Source organism: Lentinula edodes, assembly GCF_021015755.1.
Source record: "Lentinula edodes strain Le(Bin) 0899 ss11 chromosome Unknown C8R40scaffold_1, whole genome shotgun sequence".
NCBI classification, from domain to species: Eukaryota; Fungi; Basidiomycota; class Agaricomycetes; order Agaricales; family Omphalotaceae; genus Lentinula; species Lentinula edodes.
The window spans coordinates 1,438,955-1,456,327 of NW_025764307.1; the positions used below are offsets into that span (position 1 = coordinate 1,438,955).

The 17,373-nt window shown below is 49.2% G+C and overlaps 1 protein-coding gene across 1 annotated transcript; it reads left to right on the forward strand.

Moving 5' to 3' along the window:
- Positions 1-9,277: 9,277 nt before the first annotated feature.
- C8R40DRAFT_1157747 (uncharacterized protein) lies at positions 9,278-10,555 on the forward strand (the record flags this gene model as incomplete). The annotated part of the gene is made up of 4 exons (XM_046229658.1): positions 9,278-9,519; positions 9,543-10,185; positions 10,236-10,410; positions 10,461-10,555. The coding sequence occupies 4 exons, from the start codon at positions 9,278-9,280 to the stop codon at positions 10,553-10,555; spliced, it is 1,155 nt and encodes a 384-aa protein (XP_046092456.1).
- Positions 10,556-17,373: the final 6,818 nt, after the last annotated feature.

Here is a 17,373-nt window from a genome sequence, read left to right on the forward strand (position 1 = left end):
AGTATACCTCCAAACGTAGGTAGGTACTTCGATATTCATTTAATTTAATTGTTTTTGGAGAATGACTCGAATGGTGTTCAACTGTCATTGCTGTTCAACACTTACTTTGATCGTTTGTCACCTCGTCCGGAGGCAAATCAGCTCTCCTCGATTCTAATCCTATCAATCTGATTCATCTGGATTAAACTAATTGCTTCTCTCTTTCAATAGACACCCATTGTGCCCATACTCTATCAAAGGAGTTATGCATAGTATTCATTTAATTGTGTTCTTCAATATTTTTTACGTCAGGACTCTTTGACATTCATTTGATATGTCTTCGGAGCCTCGCAGTACTTCGATTGTTCTTCTAGTCATTTTCCTCAGCCAGGCAACCTGATTGGTCTATTAGACTAAATCACAGTCTTTTAGATTGATGCATGATCTCATTCTAGAAGGAGTATTTTGATAATTCCTGAGTTCTAGAAAGTCATTTTGAGTCAATCCTCGGCTCATGGTCACTTGAGTAAGTTCTTCCAAACTCCTGCCAGTGTAAGGTCCAACAAGAATACCCTTGGTATGTCATATATGAATGGTCATCCTTTGGATGTAGTCCGAGTCTGGTATAATCCTACTTGACAAAAAGGTAGACTTTTATCCAAAGGTAGTATCGGGGATGGGTGAACTAGCCAACTGGTGGTAGTATGGGTATAGGGTCTCTTCAACTTATTAGACTGATTCAGTATTGACTTTGACTGTCAATCTGGGTCTCAATTACAGTCCTCTTGATACAAATCTATGCATGAAAATGTCACAATTCACAGCATAGATGTTTGGTCAAAATTTAGGCGTGTCATCGAATGCAATGCTTCTGACTTGGCTATAGCAGGGATCCTATCACAGTTGGACCCAGAAACAGGGGAGATACATCCCATCGCCTTTCATGCATGCTCCATGATTGCCGCAGAGCTGAACTACGACATCTATGATAAAGAGCTCCTAGCCATCATAGATTGCTTCAAACAATAGAGAGCATATTGCGAAGGGTCTCGACACCAGATTCAGGTATACTTGGACCACAACAATCTCCAATACTTCTCCACTACAAAGCAGCTGACAGCATGACAAGCCCGGTGGGCAGAGCTCCTCTCAGGATACAATTTCGTCATCAACTATCGACCAGGGAGGTTGGGAGCCAAGCCAGATGTGCTCACCCAGAGATCAGATGTGTACCCAAAGAAGGGAGCCCAAAGGGATCAGGTCCTAGCGGGGAGGGAAAGGGTACTTATACCTCCAGAACACCTGAACACTGTCAAGTCCATGCCTCGGGCCCCCATTCCGCCGCTTGGTATTCCGAAGATCTACCTCTTATTGTAATCTCACTTCTTATTGTTCTTTCTCGCTACACATACCCTTTCGTTCTAGTCCCTCCTTATTGTCTTTTACTTTACCCTGCAGGTACTACTCGTATAGCTCCTAGTAGACAGTCTAGCGCTCCGCACTGATGCGCCAATCTGTAGATATAAATACTGCCTGTACGCTACTGTAGTTCCTCAGTTTAATTATCAACTTAGATCTCCATTCCAACTTAGCTCTTCTCTAAGTCTTCAGGCTCAACGCCTTGAAGTACATTCTACTTGACCTTAGGACTTGAATGTTCTCTGGTCCACTCCTCGTCATCGGCAATACCGCCGCTCCAACTTGGCTGTTACTTAGCTCCTCTCTCTATACTCTCGATCTCTGGGGACTAACGGCGTAATGGCGGTGTTGTTAATAACTTCACTACTGTCCCACTTGTCTTCCGCACTTAGACACCTTGTGGCCCTGGCACGGTTTCATGGTGTACATGATCTTAACAGTATAATTAAACTCAATCCGTTAACGTCGTACTGACATATCATTTTTATGCCTCCGAAAACCCGAGCTCAATCTAGAGCTAACTCCGAAGAAAATACTTTCTTCACCACAGCCCAATCCTTTGCCCCATTCTCCGACTCTATCTCTGCCATCGGTCAACCACGTCGCCGTAATTGCGGTTTCGGTCCAGCTACAGTTCCTACTACGTCAACTCTTCCTGAGGCCATAGAAGAAGAACAACAATTCAAATACAGTACTCTGTATACCGGTGACGGACAACCTGTCCAAGTCTTGACCCCTCGCCATGGACAACCCCCCGTGGTCGCTCCGGCTCGGCTGGTCTACTACTCGAATTGATTCTCCCATCCTCCAAGCCATAGCTCGTCGTACGGAAAAACAACCTCAATGTCGTGCTGCTTCAGAATCTCCTCGTGACCTGCCTCCTCACTTTGATCTGGATGCTGGTGATCACGACGATCAAGACCCTCCTGTCGACCCCGACGATCCGGGCACCGACAACAATCATGATGATCTGGATGATGACTCCGGCGGTTTACCGCGTGGTGAGCCTGGTGACCCCAGTGGACCTGGTGGACCTTGTTCCCCACTCTCTCCTGACATCTCCAACGAGCAACGTGCTATGTTGGAACTCCTCTCGGGATTCAAGGGTTCCATTGAGACCCTTGGTACCGTTCTCACCGCTCTCAGCTGTCCCTCTGACAGCTCTGAATCCAAGAGCAAGGTCAAGGAGCCAGAGGTATTTGACAGTTCGGACCCCCGAAAACTCAAGACGTTCTTCGTCAATCTCGCCCTGGTCTTCAATGACTGTCCAAAGTACTTCACCGACCAACGGAAGGTGAATTATACTCTTTCCTATCTCAGTGGGTCAGCCAAAGAATGGTTTGTCCCTGATATCCTCGACCTGGATCTCGACTCGCTGCTGGCCTGGACGTTGTCCTTCAAGGCCCTTGTAAAGGAGCTTCAGGACAATTTCGGTGTTTACGACGCTCAAGGTGAGGCCAAAGATTCTCTCGGTAATCTTAAAATGAAGGAAACCGAGAACATCCGGAAATACAACATCTGGTTCAACACCCTGGCTGCTAGTACCAACTGGGATTCTGCTGACCTGAAATGGGCTTATGGACGAGGCCTAGCTGAATGCATTAAGGACGAAATGGCATGTTTGCCCGAGCCGGCAACGCTCGCCGATTATTGACAAGAGGTTCTTCGTATTGACAACCGTTATTGGAAGCATGAAGAAACTAGAAAGCGTGAGGCTGGTAAGCCTTTTGTTGCTCAGAACCCGAAGAAGGGTTCCTCGGACTTTAAGACTGGTTCTACTAACCAGCAAAACAACTCTCAGCCATCTGGCTCTTCGGTGCCGTTCATGCCGAAGCCTAAACCCTTCTCTGGTGGTAAGCCTAACAACAATGGTAAGCCCCAGAACTCTTTGAATTCCGGCCAATCCGGCGGTCAGCGCCCCGTGTTCAACCATCTTGGTGCAGATGGGAAAGTCCTTCCCTCCGAGAAGGAAAGAAGGATGAAGAACAATCTTTGTCTCTTCTGCGGTGGTAAGCATCAGATTGCTGACTGCAATAAGCGAAAGGCCCGAGAGTCGAAGGGCCGTGCTGCTGAGGTTGAAGAAACCCCCGAAGCAACCATTGAGGTTGTTGAAGAGGAATCGGAAAACTAGTCTGCAGCTCTTGTTCCCCGGTACAAAACGGGAGCTGCGTTGATCAGGTTTGTACCTCACCTGGGGAGTTATATCTCAACGTGTCCGCTCTTTCTTCCATTGAACGATCTCTTGTAATATCTTTAACTACTGAATTTCCTTTATCCGATTCGGCCGCGCTGGCCGAACCTATCTCTGCTCTTCTTAAATTTCCTACTCTTGTTGACTCTGGTTCTACTGACTCTTTCATTGATACTCGTTATGTTTCACAAAATTCTATTCCTACGACCAAAATCTCTCCTGTTAATCTTCGTCTCTTTGATGGTTCATTATCTTCTAAACCCATTACCAATATGGCGAACATCACCGTTCGGTTCCCTTCTGGCGAGCTGCTCCTATTACCCTTTTATGTTACTCACTTAGATTCATCTTGTAAAGCAGTATTAGGTTACAGTTTCTTATCCTGCTACAATCCGTTGATTGACTGGGCATCTCGAAACATTACATTCCGTAACACTTCACACTTTGATTCTCCACAGACATCTGTGCCTTCTGCTATCAACCCCGTTGTTGCAAAGGTCGCTGTTCCACTACCGGAACTTATGCCATTGGTTTCACTGACAATTCTGGAAACCCCTCCTGGGGATTCACCTCGCTCTCGCTCTTGCTCCCGCTCTTGGACGTTACGGGCCAAGCCCCTTTCGTCTAAATTCCCCTTTGAACCCATCTATTCCTATCCTACGGTCTCTCAATTCGCTGCTCAACTGGAAACCCCTGAGGTCGACATTGCACTTGTCAGTGCCGCAGTCTTTAACAGGGCTTGCAAGGACGCTGGTATGGAGCCCATTCTTCTTCATGCTATCCACTCAGAGGTTGCGGCCCGCCGCCGCCGACCGCTCTTCCACTTCCTCCTTCCATCCCAGCAGAGTATGCTGAGTTTGCAGATGTCTTCGACGAGATCGCTGCAGATTCACTTCCTGAACACAGACCCTACGACTTGAAGATTGACTTGGAAGAGGGCGCTTCGCCGCCTCTCGGCCATATTTATCCTTTGTCTGAAAAGGAGTTAGTCGCCCTTAAAGACTTTATTGACAAACAGCTGGCTACTGGTGCTATCACCCCATCATCCTCTCCTCACGGCGCTCTGGTCCTTTTCATCCCGAAGAAAGACGGCAAACTACGCCTTTGCGTCGATTTCTGTGGACTCAATCGTATTACCAAAAAGGATCGTTACCCACTCCCACTCATTTCAGATCTTCTCGACGCTCTGAAAAGAGCTAAAATATACACCAAATTGGATCTCGCTCACGCTTATCATCTAGTCAGAATCGCTGAAGGTGACGAATGGAAGACCACCTTTCGGACCCGCTACGGCTCTTACGAATGGAAGGTTATGCCGTTCGGTCTTACGAACGCCCCTGCGGCTTTCCAGCAGTTTGTTAATGACATCTTCTCTGACATGCTCGATGTTTGTGTCATCGTCTATCTTGACGATATTCTGATCTACTCTGATACGACAGAAGAACACCAAGAACACGTCAAGGAAGTTCTTCAGCGCTTGTGGAAACATCGGCTTTACGCCAATCCCGAGAAGTGCGAATTCAATATGGATACTGTTGAGTATTTGGGTTATATTCTTTCTCCCGACGGATTGACCATGTCCAAGGAGAAAGTTCAGACAGTTCTAGAGTGGCCGGTTCCGAGGAAGGTTAAGGACATTCAGTCCTTCCTGGGTTTTGCAAATTTCTATCGTCGTTTTATCTATAATTATAGCGATATCGTTGTGCCGATGACTCGGCTTACCCGAAAAGGCGCTCCCTGGATCTGGGACAGCAGCTGTCAAGAGGCCTTCGAAAATCTCAAAACTGCTTTCACTTCTGCGCCGATACTGGCCCATTGGGAGCCGAATCGCCCACTTATCGTGGAGACCGACGCTTCCGATTATGCCATTGCGGCTATTCTTTCCATCCAATATGCTGATGGTGAAATTCATCCTCTAGCCTTCCTTTCCAGAACGCTTCACGTGGCGGAACTCAACTACGATACCCACGACAAAGAGCTACTGGCCATCTTCGAGGCCTTTAAAGCTTGGCGTCACTATCTGGAAGGTTCGGGTGATCCGGTGGACGTCGTCACCGATCACAAGAATCTTGAGTATTTCTCTACTACCAAGGTTCTCACACGCCGACAGGTCCGATGGTCAGAATTTCTACATCAATTTAATATGGTCATTCGCTTCCGGCCGGGAAAACTCGGCGAGAAACCCGACTCGATAACTAGACGCTGGGACGTCTACCCTAAAAAGGGGGATATCGGCTACGCCCAAGTGAACCCTCATAATTTCCGTCCTATCTTTACTAACAAACAACTCACTGCGTCTCTTCGAGCTACCTTCCTGGAAGGCCCGGCTTTACGAGCCTCGATTATTATGGATATCGAAGCCCTACACCAGGCCATCATCCTTGCCCTTCCCGCCAACCCGAGCTCCATTGTTGGTTTGGAACTTGCTAAAGATCCTTCCAATAAACATTGGAGCTTAGGTAGTGACAAGTTATTATGCCTTGACGACCGTATTTATGTCCCTAATCACGGCGATCTTTGCCTTCAATACAAGGAACAAGCTGACAGGAAAAGAATCTCGCATCCGGAGTTCCCGATCGGCTCCGAAGTTTTTGTTCTTGCTAAGCACATTCGATCTACTCGTCCTACTGAGAAATTCTCTGAAAGATATCTTGGTCCTTTCAAGGTCATCAGTCGACCTGGTACTTTGTCTTATGAGCTCAAGCTCCCGGACTATCTTCGCCGGATTCATCCGGTCTTCCACGTCTCACAGCTGGAGCCAGTTACGCCGAACCCTTTCCCGAATCGTACTCAATCTCCTCTACCTCCAATTGAAGTTGATGGTGAAGAGGAGTACAACGTTGCCGAAATCCTGGATTCCAAACTGGATAGAAGGTATAAACATTGTCCTCTACGTTACTATATTCAGTGGGCCGGTTACGAAGGTACCGACGATGAATTCTCCTGGGTGGCTGCTGACGAATTACATGCTGACAAACTGGTACCTGCATTCCACGCTCGATACCCTTTGAAACCTGGACCTTGATCACAAAAAATATTTTATTCCTTTTCCGCTGAGCTCCGCCGAAGGTTACTTTGTGCGTTTAGAGGGTAAACACGATGATAGCAAATTGAGTGTTTACTCCTCTTGCCTAATCGTTTATCTTGTTATTCAATTACTACTTCACTTAATTCTTATTTACCCTTAAACTACTAATACTTCTAACTAATTACTTCTTACGCCGCTTCGCGGCCCATTCGCTTTCCGATTTTAAAAACGCAATAACATTTTTATAGACAAACAAAAAACCAAAAAAGAAATTCATACAACAGGATAGGGGACTACAAGAAGACTACAAGAAGAGGCTGGAGCACCGATGTCCAATGTCCGATATTTCTACTCCACTGCTCTCTCTTTTCCCTTCTCCGAGGTCACCGTCTTCGCTGTCGTCGACGCCGGCGCCTCCACCTCTCCTTCCTCCTCTGCTTCCATCTCCTCCTCTTCTCCCTCTCCATCCTCCTTTTCCTCCACTTCTTTCTCTTCTTCTTCCTCTTCCTCTGCACTCTCCTCTACTATTCTCTGTCGCTTCAGCAGTCGCCGCCGCTCGGTCCTCCTGCTCGACGGCCCTGCTACCGCCGGTCCCTCTCCCATACCCATCATCGCCATCCTTGTCTCCATGGCAATAAGATGGGCATGGTTGTCTTCCTGCCTCCTCAACAGCTGGCGGAGGTATTGGTTGGATTCCAAATTGGCCTCCCGCAAGGCCCTCAGATCGGCGAGGCTCTGCGCCATCTGACTTTCCATGATGGCAATCCGCTCACCGGAACTGCCTTCTCGCTTCACCGTCGATGGTCGCCCCGAAAAGGAGCACTGCACCTTGGAGTCGTGACACGGTTTGCAGATGACGGAACTCCGCTTGCCGGCCTGCTGCAGGCAAGGGATCTTCTTAGCCTTGCACCTCTCACAAGGCTCCCTCTCCTCTTCGTCATCGTCGTCATCGTCACCATCGTCGCCGTTGTCCGGATCTCCACCCACTGGCTGAAAAGAATGAGGATAAGTATCACTATAGAAAAGAGGTATACAGTACTTACCTGCGCCGGAATTCCTTCTCTCCCTTTTCCTTTCTCCCTCCTAACTTCTACCACGGGCCTCCAAGGGGAGACCGACATCTCACTGGGCGAAGTACCCCTCTGACTTCTTGCTGTAGCGGCCTCTGCAAGTAGCCATCGTTGTTCTACGACCTCCGCGTCCTGCTGTTGAGCCCGACTGGCCTGATCCCGCGCCTCCTGTGCCGCCTTCCTTCTCGCCACACTAGCCCGAGCAGCAACCTCCTTCTTCCTCCTCTCCTCTTCTGCCTTTCTAGCAGCTGCCTCCTCTGCTGCCTTCTTCTTAGCAGCCTCCGCTGCCTTCCGTGCCTTCACCCTTTCGACCCTTGCTAGGGCCTCCCGAAGAATTTCATCCTCATCTTCATCAATCGGAGTGCCGGGCCTCGGGGGATCGGCGGGGCGGGAAAATGAGCTGGCAGTAGGTTGAGTGGTGGTAGTGGTATGGCTAGTGGTCATTGTTGACTTAGAAGTTTTTGGGAACTTAGGCCCTTGACGGCAAAACCCTGGGCCTTTTATAGGGCAAAACTGCGCATGGACCAGCGAAAATTTTCCTTCGAATTGTACTCGGCTTACGGTGAACCAACGAAATTTTCCTGATGACTAAAGGGACAAATGCCGATGCTAACGGGATATAAAATTTTTTCTCTGGTGACTAATAGTATTTCCCGATACTAATGGCTTTCGAGGGCTCAAGCCTAAGAGGGGGATACTGTCAAGTCCATGCCTCGGGCCCCCATTCCGCCGCTCGGTATTCCGAAGATCTACCTTTTATTGTAATCTCACTTCTTATTGTTCTTTCTCGCTACACATACCCTTTCGTTCTAGTCCCTCCTTATTGTCTTTTACTTTACCCTGCAGGTACTACTCGTATAGCTCCTAGTAGTTAGTCTGGTGCTCCGCACCGATGCGCTGATCCGTAGATATAAATACTGCCTGTACGCTACTGTAGTTCCTCAGTTTAATTATCAACTTAGATTGACTTAGATTCCCTCCTTAACTCTGTGCCCTTCTAAGTCTTCAGGCTCAGCGCCTTGAAGCACGTTCTACTCGACCTTAGGACTTGAATGTCCTCTGGTTTGCTCCTCGTCATTGGCAATACCGCCGCTCCAACTTGGCTGCTACTTAGCTCCTCTCTCTATACTCTCGATCTCCGGGGACTAACGGCGTAACAGCGGTGTTGTTAATAACTTCACTACTGTCCCACTCGTCTTCTGCACTTAGACACCTTGTGGGTTTGGCACGGTTACTCAGTGTACATGATCTTAACATGGGCGTGCAAGTCATCATTGTGTTCATGCCTGTCGGATTGGTTGCCCAATGAAGGGGCGTCATAAGCCTGGAACTCCACATTATAATCAAGTCCATCTTCGACCAGATGGTCCTCTTCCCCCTGAGTGTGCTCATGATGATGTTGATATCCGAGGACTTGAACGTCCATTTGTACAACAGTACCATGAAGATCTAGCTAAAGTTGTTCAATCTTGAGGACCAACAGCTTATGAACTTAATCGTAAAGCAACTGGGATTAGTAAACCATCTATTCTTCTGGGTCTTTCACAAGATCTTATGATCCCTGTTCCAAGATGCTTTTCTGTTGATCATATGCATCACTTGGGACTCAACTTTGGTGAACTCCTGATTCTACTATGGAGAGGAAAACTAGATTGTGGATGTACCGATAACAAGAACACATGGACTTGGGCTACTCTCACTGGGGAAACTTGGGAATATCACGGGAAGCTTGTTGCCGAAGCACGCAAATTTTTTCCATCATCTTTCCACCAACCTCCCCGCAACCCTGCTGAGAAAATCAACAATGGTTTCAAGGCAACAGAATACTTCCTGTATATTTTTTAGGCTTCTTTAGGGCCGTTCTTCCACGAGAAAACTGGAGACATTTGTGCAAAGGTCTACATGGAGCACGTACAATGCTACAATGCTCTGCAACTGGAAAAGAAATCCGGGAGGCCCGTATACAACTTGTTCAGTTTGTTGAGGAATACGAAGTAATGTACTACCAACGGCGTGTTGACCGGATGCATTTCTGCCGCCCCTGCATCCATACTCTTCTGCATCTCGCTTCAGAGATGATTAGAATTGGTCCAGGTGCAGTTAGCTCTCAGTATACCCTCGAACAACTGATCGGAGAATTAGGCCAGTCAATCCGCCAGCCTTCTAATCCTTTTTCCAATCTTGCTCAGCAGGCTCTGATCCGGTGTCGTATCAATGCATTGAAGCACATGTGCCCGGAGTTGGATCCTAAGTCTGTACTGCATCAACCAAAAGGATCTTTAGTTGTTGGTAATGGCTACATTCTCCTACAACCACGAAAGCATTCACCATCCCAGTTATTTTCACCCGAAATGGATGCATTGGAGGAAGCTGGGATCTATTCAAAACAAGTTCGTAAATGGGGGAGGTTGCGCTTACCCAATGGACAAATTGCACGCAGTTTGTACAGTGAAAGTGACAAAAACCGAGCCAATGTTAGGAATACACGAAATGTGAAAGTAAGGTCTTACTTTAAAATCTGCTCTGAGTTGATATATATCATAATTAGATCCGTGTGGATGGACTCAAAACCTATGCCGAGGTTTGGTATTATTTCTTGTATGCACAATGTCCAGATGATCTTACTGCATATGCACTGGTGTCTATCTACTCAGATCCTTTGAAGGAAGTTCTAGCAGACTCGTACAATGAATTGTGGGCCTGCTTTTACCAGGGTGATAAATGTCTTTGAGTCATCAATACACGGAATATATTGTCCACCGTTTCCATGCAGCCACTCCCACTACTTCTTGGAGACTCTGGTTTGTAGTTGAGAAGACAGGAGTAGATGATGCTGAGCTTTTAGGTGGGGACACTGAAGATGAATGATAGGTAGACTAAATATATCATATTGAAACCTGCAGTGTGGGAACTTGCAAAACCTAAGCAAAAACGAGCCACTTCTATATCTTTCTTCAACACCACCATGTACCCTGCTCACTATGGTAATTCTTCGTCTTTATACTATCAAGATACTGGACAGAATACAAGTAACCATCAACAATCCATTTCTAATGCTGATCATGATACCCTTTATCGTCACCAAAATAGTGCATATATCTTGTTAGACAGAAAGTGTATGCAACTCGAAGCGGAATTGACAGCAGAAAAGTGCATGCATATGATATCTCACATGTGGTAGCTGACAAGTTATGTAGGAGACTGAATGAAAGACTCTTATATCAATTATCGCAACCTCCACCACCGCCTCTTGCACCCATGTCCATTGGCCCATCTGAAGGCACCAATCCACAATCTGTTCTGAAGTCGCTCGAGATACCTTCTTCGACAAATTTCCTCAAACGCTCCGAATATCCCAAGGTTGAGCAATGGACTGATGCCGAGTTACTCAGAACGTTAAGTGAACTGTGGTCATACAGTTCACGCTCTGGACTTTCTTGTCAATGCCCAGGGTGTTTGTTAAGATCATGTACACCGTGGAACCGTGCCAAGGCCACAAGGTGTCTAAGTGCGGAAGACGAGTGGGTGTCATGCCTTGCTTCTCCGGACCTTTCCCTTTCCTTTCCAGAGCTCCAGTTCATCACTTATACATGTTTCCGATATTCTATGCACCATCCTTACGATCTTTACTGTACATATTACCTGTCACTCCAGTAGCCACATGACATATGTACCTGACAGCCTCATGTACAGTATATAGGCTGGGGACTCCCCTCGGAGCTCCCCAGCGTGTTATTGTCAAATCTTACCTGGAAACTCTTCCTACCTGGCTTGGTCCCTTTAGTACAGTCTACTAGTACTTGCTAACAGGGCCTGACACGTCTCAACAGTCATATATTTCCTCATTATCTGTTTCCTTTATCTCTGTCTCACCTCAACTCTGTTTCTCCTCTCTGTTTCCTATCTCTGGCCTCTTTCTGTCAATCCTCGTATTGTCTACGCCTCTACTTTGACTCACCATCTACGTCGAGGCTCTACAATTTGTCCTTCATCCTTTGGAACCTCCCATTAGGTTCCCAATTCCGCTTCATTGCTCCCTAAGCTCCCCACAGCTTCCCACTCGTATCGGCTACACCTCCCCTCCACATCGAAGCGGTGGTTACGTGTTACGTTCTACACCTCCAGGACCCTCTATTAGGTCTACCCAAGCTCCACAACTACCCCTGGTTAGGCTCCCCTCACCAGTATCGGCACTATCCCATACCTCCTCGTACGGCCTAGGCGGCTACTGCGTTCGCTTAGGCCCAGTCTGGGTAAGACCAGAGCAGGCCTTCTGTGCCGGGGCCTCACATAATAACACGCTCAAAGGGAGTTCTCTCCAGTCCAGTTGTTGAGTAGGTCCATATACACCACTTGCCTCGCCTCCATGATTCCCACATACCTCCCCAAACCCAATTTCATCCCTTCCACCTCCCCATTCTTCACAAAGCTTCACTGGGACTGATTTGCCATTCGTCAGGAAGGGCCTCGAAGTATTGGCCCACTGCTATGGACATCTGGAACACCTCCCTCAGTGTCCCCAGAGCATACTGGTCAGTTTGCTAGACTCTCATTTCATGGGAGGAGCTTTCAACCAGTTTTGATATCCCCTGGAGCACCTCTGAAGCGTCCAGCTGGACCAAGAGCTATGCCTAAAAGACCCACCCAGGCCCAGGATCTATCCACAACGTCACAGGAACCTGGGACTGTACAGTGGTGCATTCCTGCCCTGCAGACAGTTCATAAGAACATCCCTATATGTCTCCAGGTGTCCAGAATCAGGCTTTCAGACCCTCCTCCTCGTCAAAAACCTCCCTGGATAGCTTCTTTCCATCAGGGCTGTGTCTTTGCACATTCCCAGGTGTCCAGGATCGCACTTTTGGACCCTCCTCCTCGTCAGAAACCCCCCTGGATAGCACCTTCTCACCAGAGCAGCTCTGATGATGCCCCAGAGCTGGAGGACGATCATGATTTGATGGAGGATTAGGAGCAGAAGAAGCTCCTTTCTTCCCTAAGGTACGATTTAACTTAATGATGATTTTGATTGCCTCTTCCCATTATATGTATCATAACTTTTTCGCTTCTGTTCGCATTTGGGACGTGCTTGGACCGCTGGAAAGCTTCCCATCATACCTTCCAAACGCCCCAACACCTGTGCCAATGTGTGTCCTCGTTCTGGAGATGTAGTCCATTCAGTGATTGCAGGTACATCGAGGAGAGGAGGTATTATAACTCCTTCGTTTCTATTCGCATTTCGGACGTGTTTGGACCACTGAAACGCTCCTTGTCATACCTTCCAACGCCCCAACAACTGTGCCAACATGTGGTCTCGTTCCGGAGATGTAGTCTATCCAGTGATTGCAGGTACATTGAAGAGAGGAGGTACTATCACTCCTTCGCTTCTGTTCGCATTTCGGACGTGTTTGGACCATTTTGCAGCCCTAGTCCACAGTTTCTAAATGCTGCTATGACCGTCTTATGGAGCTCCTCCGTTCCAGAGGAATGTGCCCCTCACTGTCAGCCAGTACTACGAGGAGAGGGGGTCCCATAACTTCTTCCATTCTCCTCGCATTCGGGACGTGTTTGAAGCGTTTGAGAACCCTGAACCAAAGCTTCCTAACGCACCTCTGACCGCCCTATGGAGCTGCTGCGTTCTAGAGGAATGTTGCCCTCCCTGTCAGTCAGTACTATGAGGAGAGGAGGTACCATAACTTCTTCGATTCTCCTCACATTCGAGACGTGCTCAGGGCATTGGGAAGCTCTACTCCATAGCTTCCCAACGCTGCCCTGATCGCTCTATGGAGATCCCCTGTCCCAGAGGAATGATCCTCTCACTGTCAGCCAGTACTACAAGGAGAGGAGGTACCATAACTTCTTCGATTCTCCTCGCATTTGGGATGTGTTCAGGGCGTTTAGAAGCTCTACTCCATAGCTTCCCAATGCTGCCTTGATCGCTCTATGGAGATCCCCTGTCCCAGAGGAATGATCCTCTCACTGTCAGCCAGTACTACGAGGAGAGGAGGTACCATAACTTCTTCGATTCTCCTCGCATTTGGGATGTGTTCAGGGCGTTTAGAGGCTCTAATCCTTAGCTTCCCAATGCTCCCTTGATCGCTCTATGGAAATCCCCCGTTCCGGAGGAATGCTCCCCTCACTGTCAGCCAGTACGACAAGGGGAGGAGGTGCCATAACTCCTTCAGTTCTCCTCGTGTCCAGGACGTGTTTGGACCATTTGGAAGCCCTATTCCGCAGCTTTCTAATGCCTCCCTAGCTGCTCCATAGAACTCTTTTGTTCGGGAGTGACACCCCCTCACTGTCAGTCAGTACCATGAGGAGAGGAGGTATGATAACTCCTTCAGCTCTGCTCGCATTGGGGATGTTCTTGGACTGTCTGGAAGCTCTGCTCTCTACCTTCTCAATGCCCCCTCGATCGCCCCATGGAGCTCCTTTGTTCTGGAGTGGTGTCCTCCTCATTGTCAGCCAGTACTATGAGAAGGGCAGGTACCACCACTCCTTCACTTTTGCTCACATTGGGGATGTTCTGGGGGCGTCAGGAAGTGCTTCTGGACCTCTTTCCAATGCTCTATCTGGTGTTCAGGTCAATGCCTGCATTCTGAGCTATCCTCCTGTCACTGTCCCCCTCACACCGAAACCTTTCCTATGGTACCTTCAACTTTATTTCCATGATTTATTTAAACTTTGTGACCATTTTCTACCTTCGCGGGCTCAGGTTTTAGAGGGGGGGGGGTACTACATTATACCAAGCTCTCCCGTCACCGAACGGACTCGTCGCGACGAAATGTCGGCGACGTCAACGGAACGACCTTCTAGTTCCAAAACCGAATCAAAGAAACAAAAGAGCGCCTTATCTCGTGGAAACACGACACAAGCTCAAAAATCGAACCAGGCTGCTAGCTCCACTGTCATCACGGTGGCAGCTGGTCAACGCCTGATGTCCATCCCAGAACAGTCGTTCGGGGATGAAACCGCCAGTAACATCCGGACCCCAGAGGGACGTCAACCGGAGGTTCAGGGGCCCCCTCCAGTGGAACCTGGGATGGGACCACCACAACGGAGGTTTACCTCCATGGGTTACGCCCAACCTGCCAGTAGTCCCATGGGAGGTTTCGCATACTCCCCTACCTGGGGAACGAGAGGACCTCCCCCTGGACCGATACCGCAGCTAGACATGGAGTCAGCTTCGAACGCGGGTGGAAGAGTCAGCGGTCAAGTAGCCGCTATCGAAAGGATACAAGGGGGGAGTACTGACCCTCTCACAGTACGACAACAGGAGAAACTTCCAGAGAGGAGGGTATCCCCTGCCGTATCCGAACAATCTCGGACGTCATCCCGGAGGTTACCAACACCTCCAGTACAGTCCCTTAACCTTCCTCCCCCGAGACGAGGAAGTTCACTCTCCAGTCTCCTGAAGAGCCCAGCTATGAATACGCCCAACTGGGAGCGTACACACGCAATACACCATAGCAGGACCAACTTCCCAGTACAACCCTTGTCCGAAATGACATTGCGTCTGGAAGACGTCATTCGAATTCAGGAGTGTATCCCGGAGGATGTAGCTATGGTCCTAAGGGAGGTATTGGAGTCAATGGGGATCGAAATATTGGGAGACGGTCTCGAATTCTCAGACCTACGAGTACAGTTCCTAACAGTGGGAACTCAACTGGAGATAGACCTCCCAGAGAAGGCCCAGCAGTGGCTGATGACCCCCGCGAACCGATCAGATTTTCTCTGGCTGTACAACGTCCTATTGGACCCAGAGAGGATGTTGGAACTGTTAGAGGCAGAGGCACGTTACGGGCGATCGTTCCGAAACTCGAGGGGAATACTTCCCCTCCTCCCTCATACCCATGGAAGGGAGAAGGAATTCTGTGGCGAAGCAGGGCTACGTATATTGTACCGAGCCTCTAACTACAGATCAGGAGCCGTACGGTTTGAACCTCCCCCTTCGAGGGTTAACATACCGAACTACCAGGCGATCCAAATACTTCGGAACGCAAACCTAGCAGAAGCAGCAGCTAAAATCGATGAGGAAAGTAACGAGGATGCTAACGCAATCGCTGCAAAAAATCGTAGACGCAGGAGATACACCACGGCTCACCTCCTGGCCCCAGTGGAGTCAATGCCTGATCAGGATAGTCCCGTCCGGGTCCATAACGGGCAGACGGTATACACGTACACGCCCATGAGGCATATGCACCAGCTTCTGGTCAGGAGTGAGGAGTCTGAAGCGATGTTGTGTTCGCAGGAGACCCGACACCGGACGCTACTAGCGGAATCAGACACTCTGATGCTGTCGGAGGAACTTTCTGGATCGAATCTAGAAAGAGCTTTGGAATTCCGTCGCAGACTGGTCGCGGATAATCGGGGAACCTCGTATATGGTTCAATGCGAACCCGAGAGCGTAGGGGAGTTCCCTCCGGAGCAATTTGACCAGAAAAGGCAGCTCCATGGATCTGATGGTCGTTTCCTGGCACAGAAACATTCATCGCCCAGGAGTACCGAGGTTCCTGAATTCTTTAACCCCGGTAACACGGCCACGAGGAGCCCCCAGTTACGCTCTGGGACCTCCCCCACGGTACATGCCTTGGCTCAAAATTCGACTCCTCCCCCCAGAGTTAACCTGCAAACGAAACCGGTAACGCCAGTCTCGACACAGCGGTACCAGTTTGGGGAGGTAAGGATGGATGGTGCGCAACATTCATCACGGATCTACGGACAAGATCTGACAGCTCGGCTGGTTCCCAACCCTGTACACGTTCCTCCAAGACTGAGCAATCCATCAGTCATACCCTATCAAGGGTCGGTATCGATGCAATCCCACGCGGTGGGAGCGGAGAGTCAAAGGGATCCGAACCAACGAAGGACGTTGGTAGTTCACGAGGAGGCGGTAACCCCGCAGGGAGCCCCTTTAGGGACTCCCTTTGTAACTGGAGCTCAGACGAACCGACCTGGCATGGCTGTCGACTCGGCACATTCTCAGGAATCGGTAGCAATGATCCAACAACAGGCTCGGGTCATTGAGACGCTCCAGGAACAACTCCGTGAGGTAAAGAAAGGATTCACAGCGGGGGAAGTACCGACTGGAGGACCCCTTTCCAAAACAGGAAACACGGCGGGATTATCCGGGCGAGCACCTAGGGTAATGAGAGAATATACGAGGGGGGGTCCTTCTCCTGTAGTTCCCCAGCCAAGGAGCTGGCAAGCTACGGAACCAATATCCTTTAACCGAAACACTCCTACAGGAGCTAAGGACGGAAACCCCCAGGTAGAACAAGCAGGACAGATCCCGGATACTCCGAGTGTGGACCGACGACGTATTCACGAGTGGGGAGCCCGAGTGCAAAGAGCTGAACTAGGGGAGTATGGGAGACCAGAAGGAGGAGCGTACGCGTTGGAAAACGAGGGAGGAGGCAAAGGCGGTTTTAACCCCCCTCCTAGAGTACCTCCCCCACATTTTTCTAGTCAATCGAGAGATCGAGAACGACCTCCGAGTCAAGGGGGACAGGGTCAAAGAGAACAGGGAGGAAGGAGCGGGGGAGGGGCACCACCTCCGCCTCCTCCTCCTCCACCACCCTCCGGGGGACCGGGTGATAGTAATTCGGAAGGTTCCGACGAGGGGGAACAGAACCAATCGAGTAGGAATGGTGGAAGGAGAGAGGAGGACAGAGGAGAGCTCCCTACTGGAG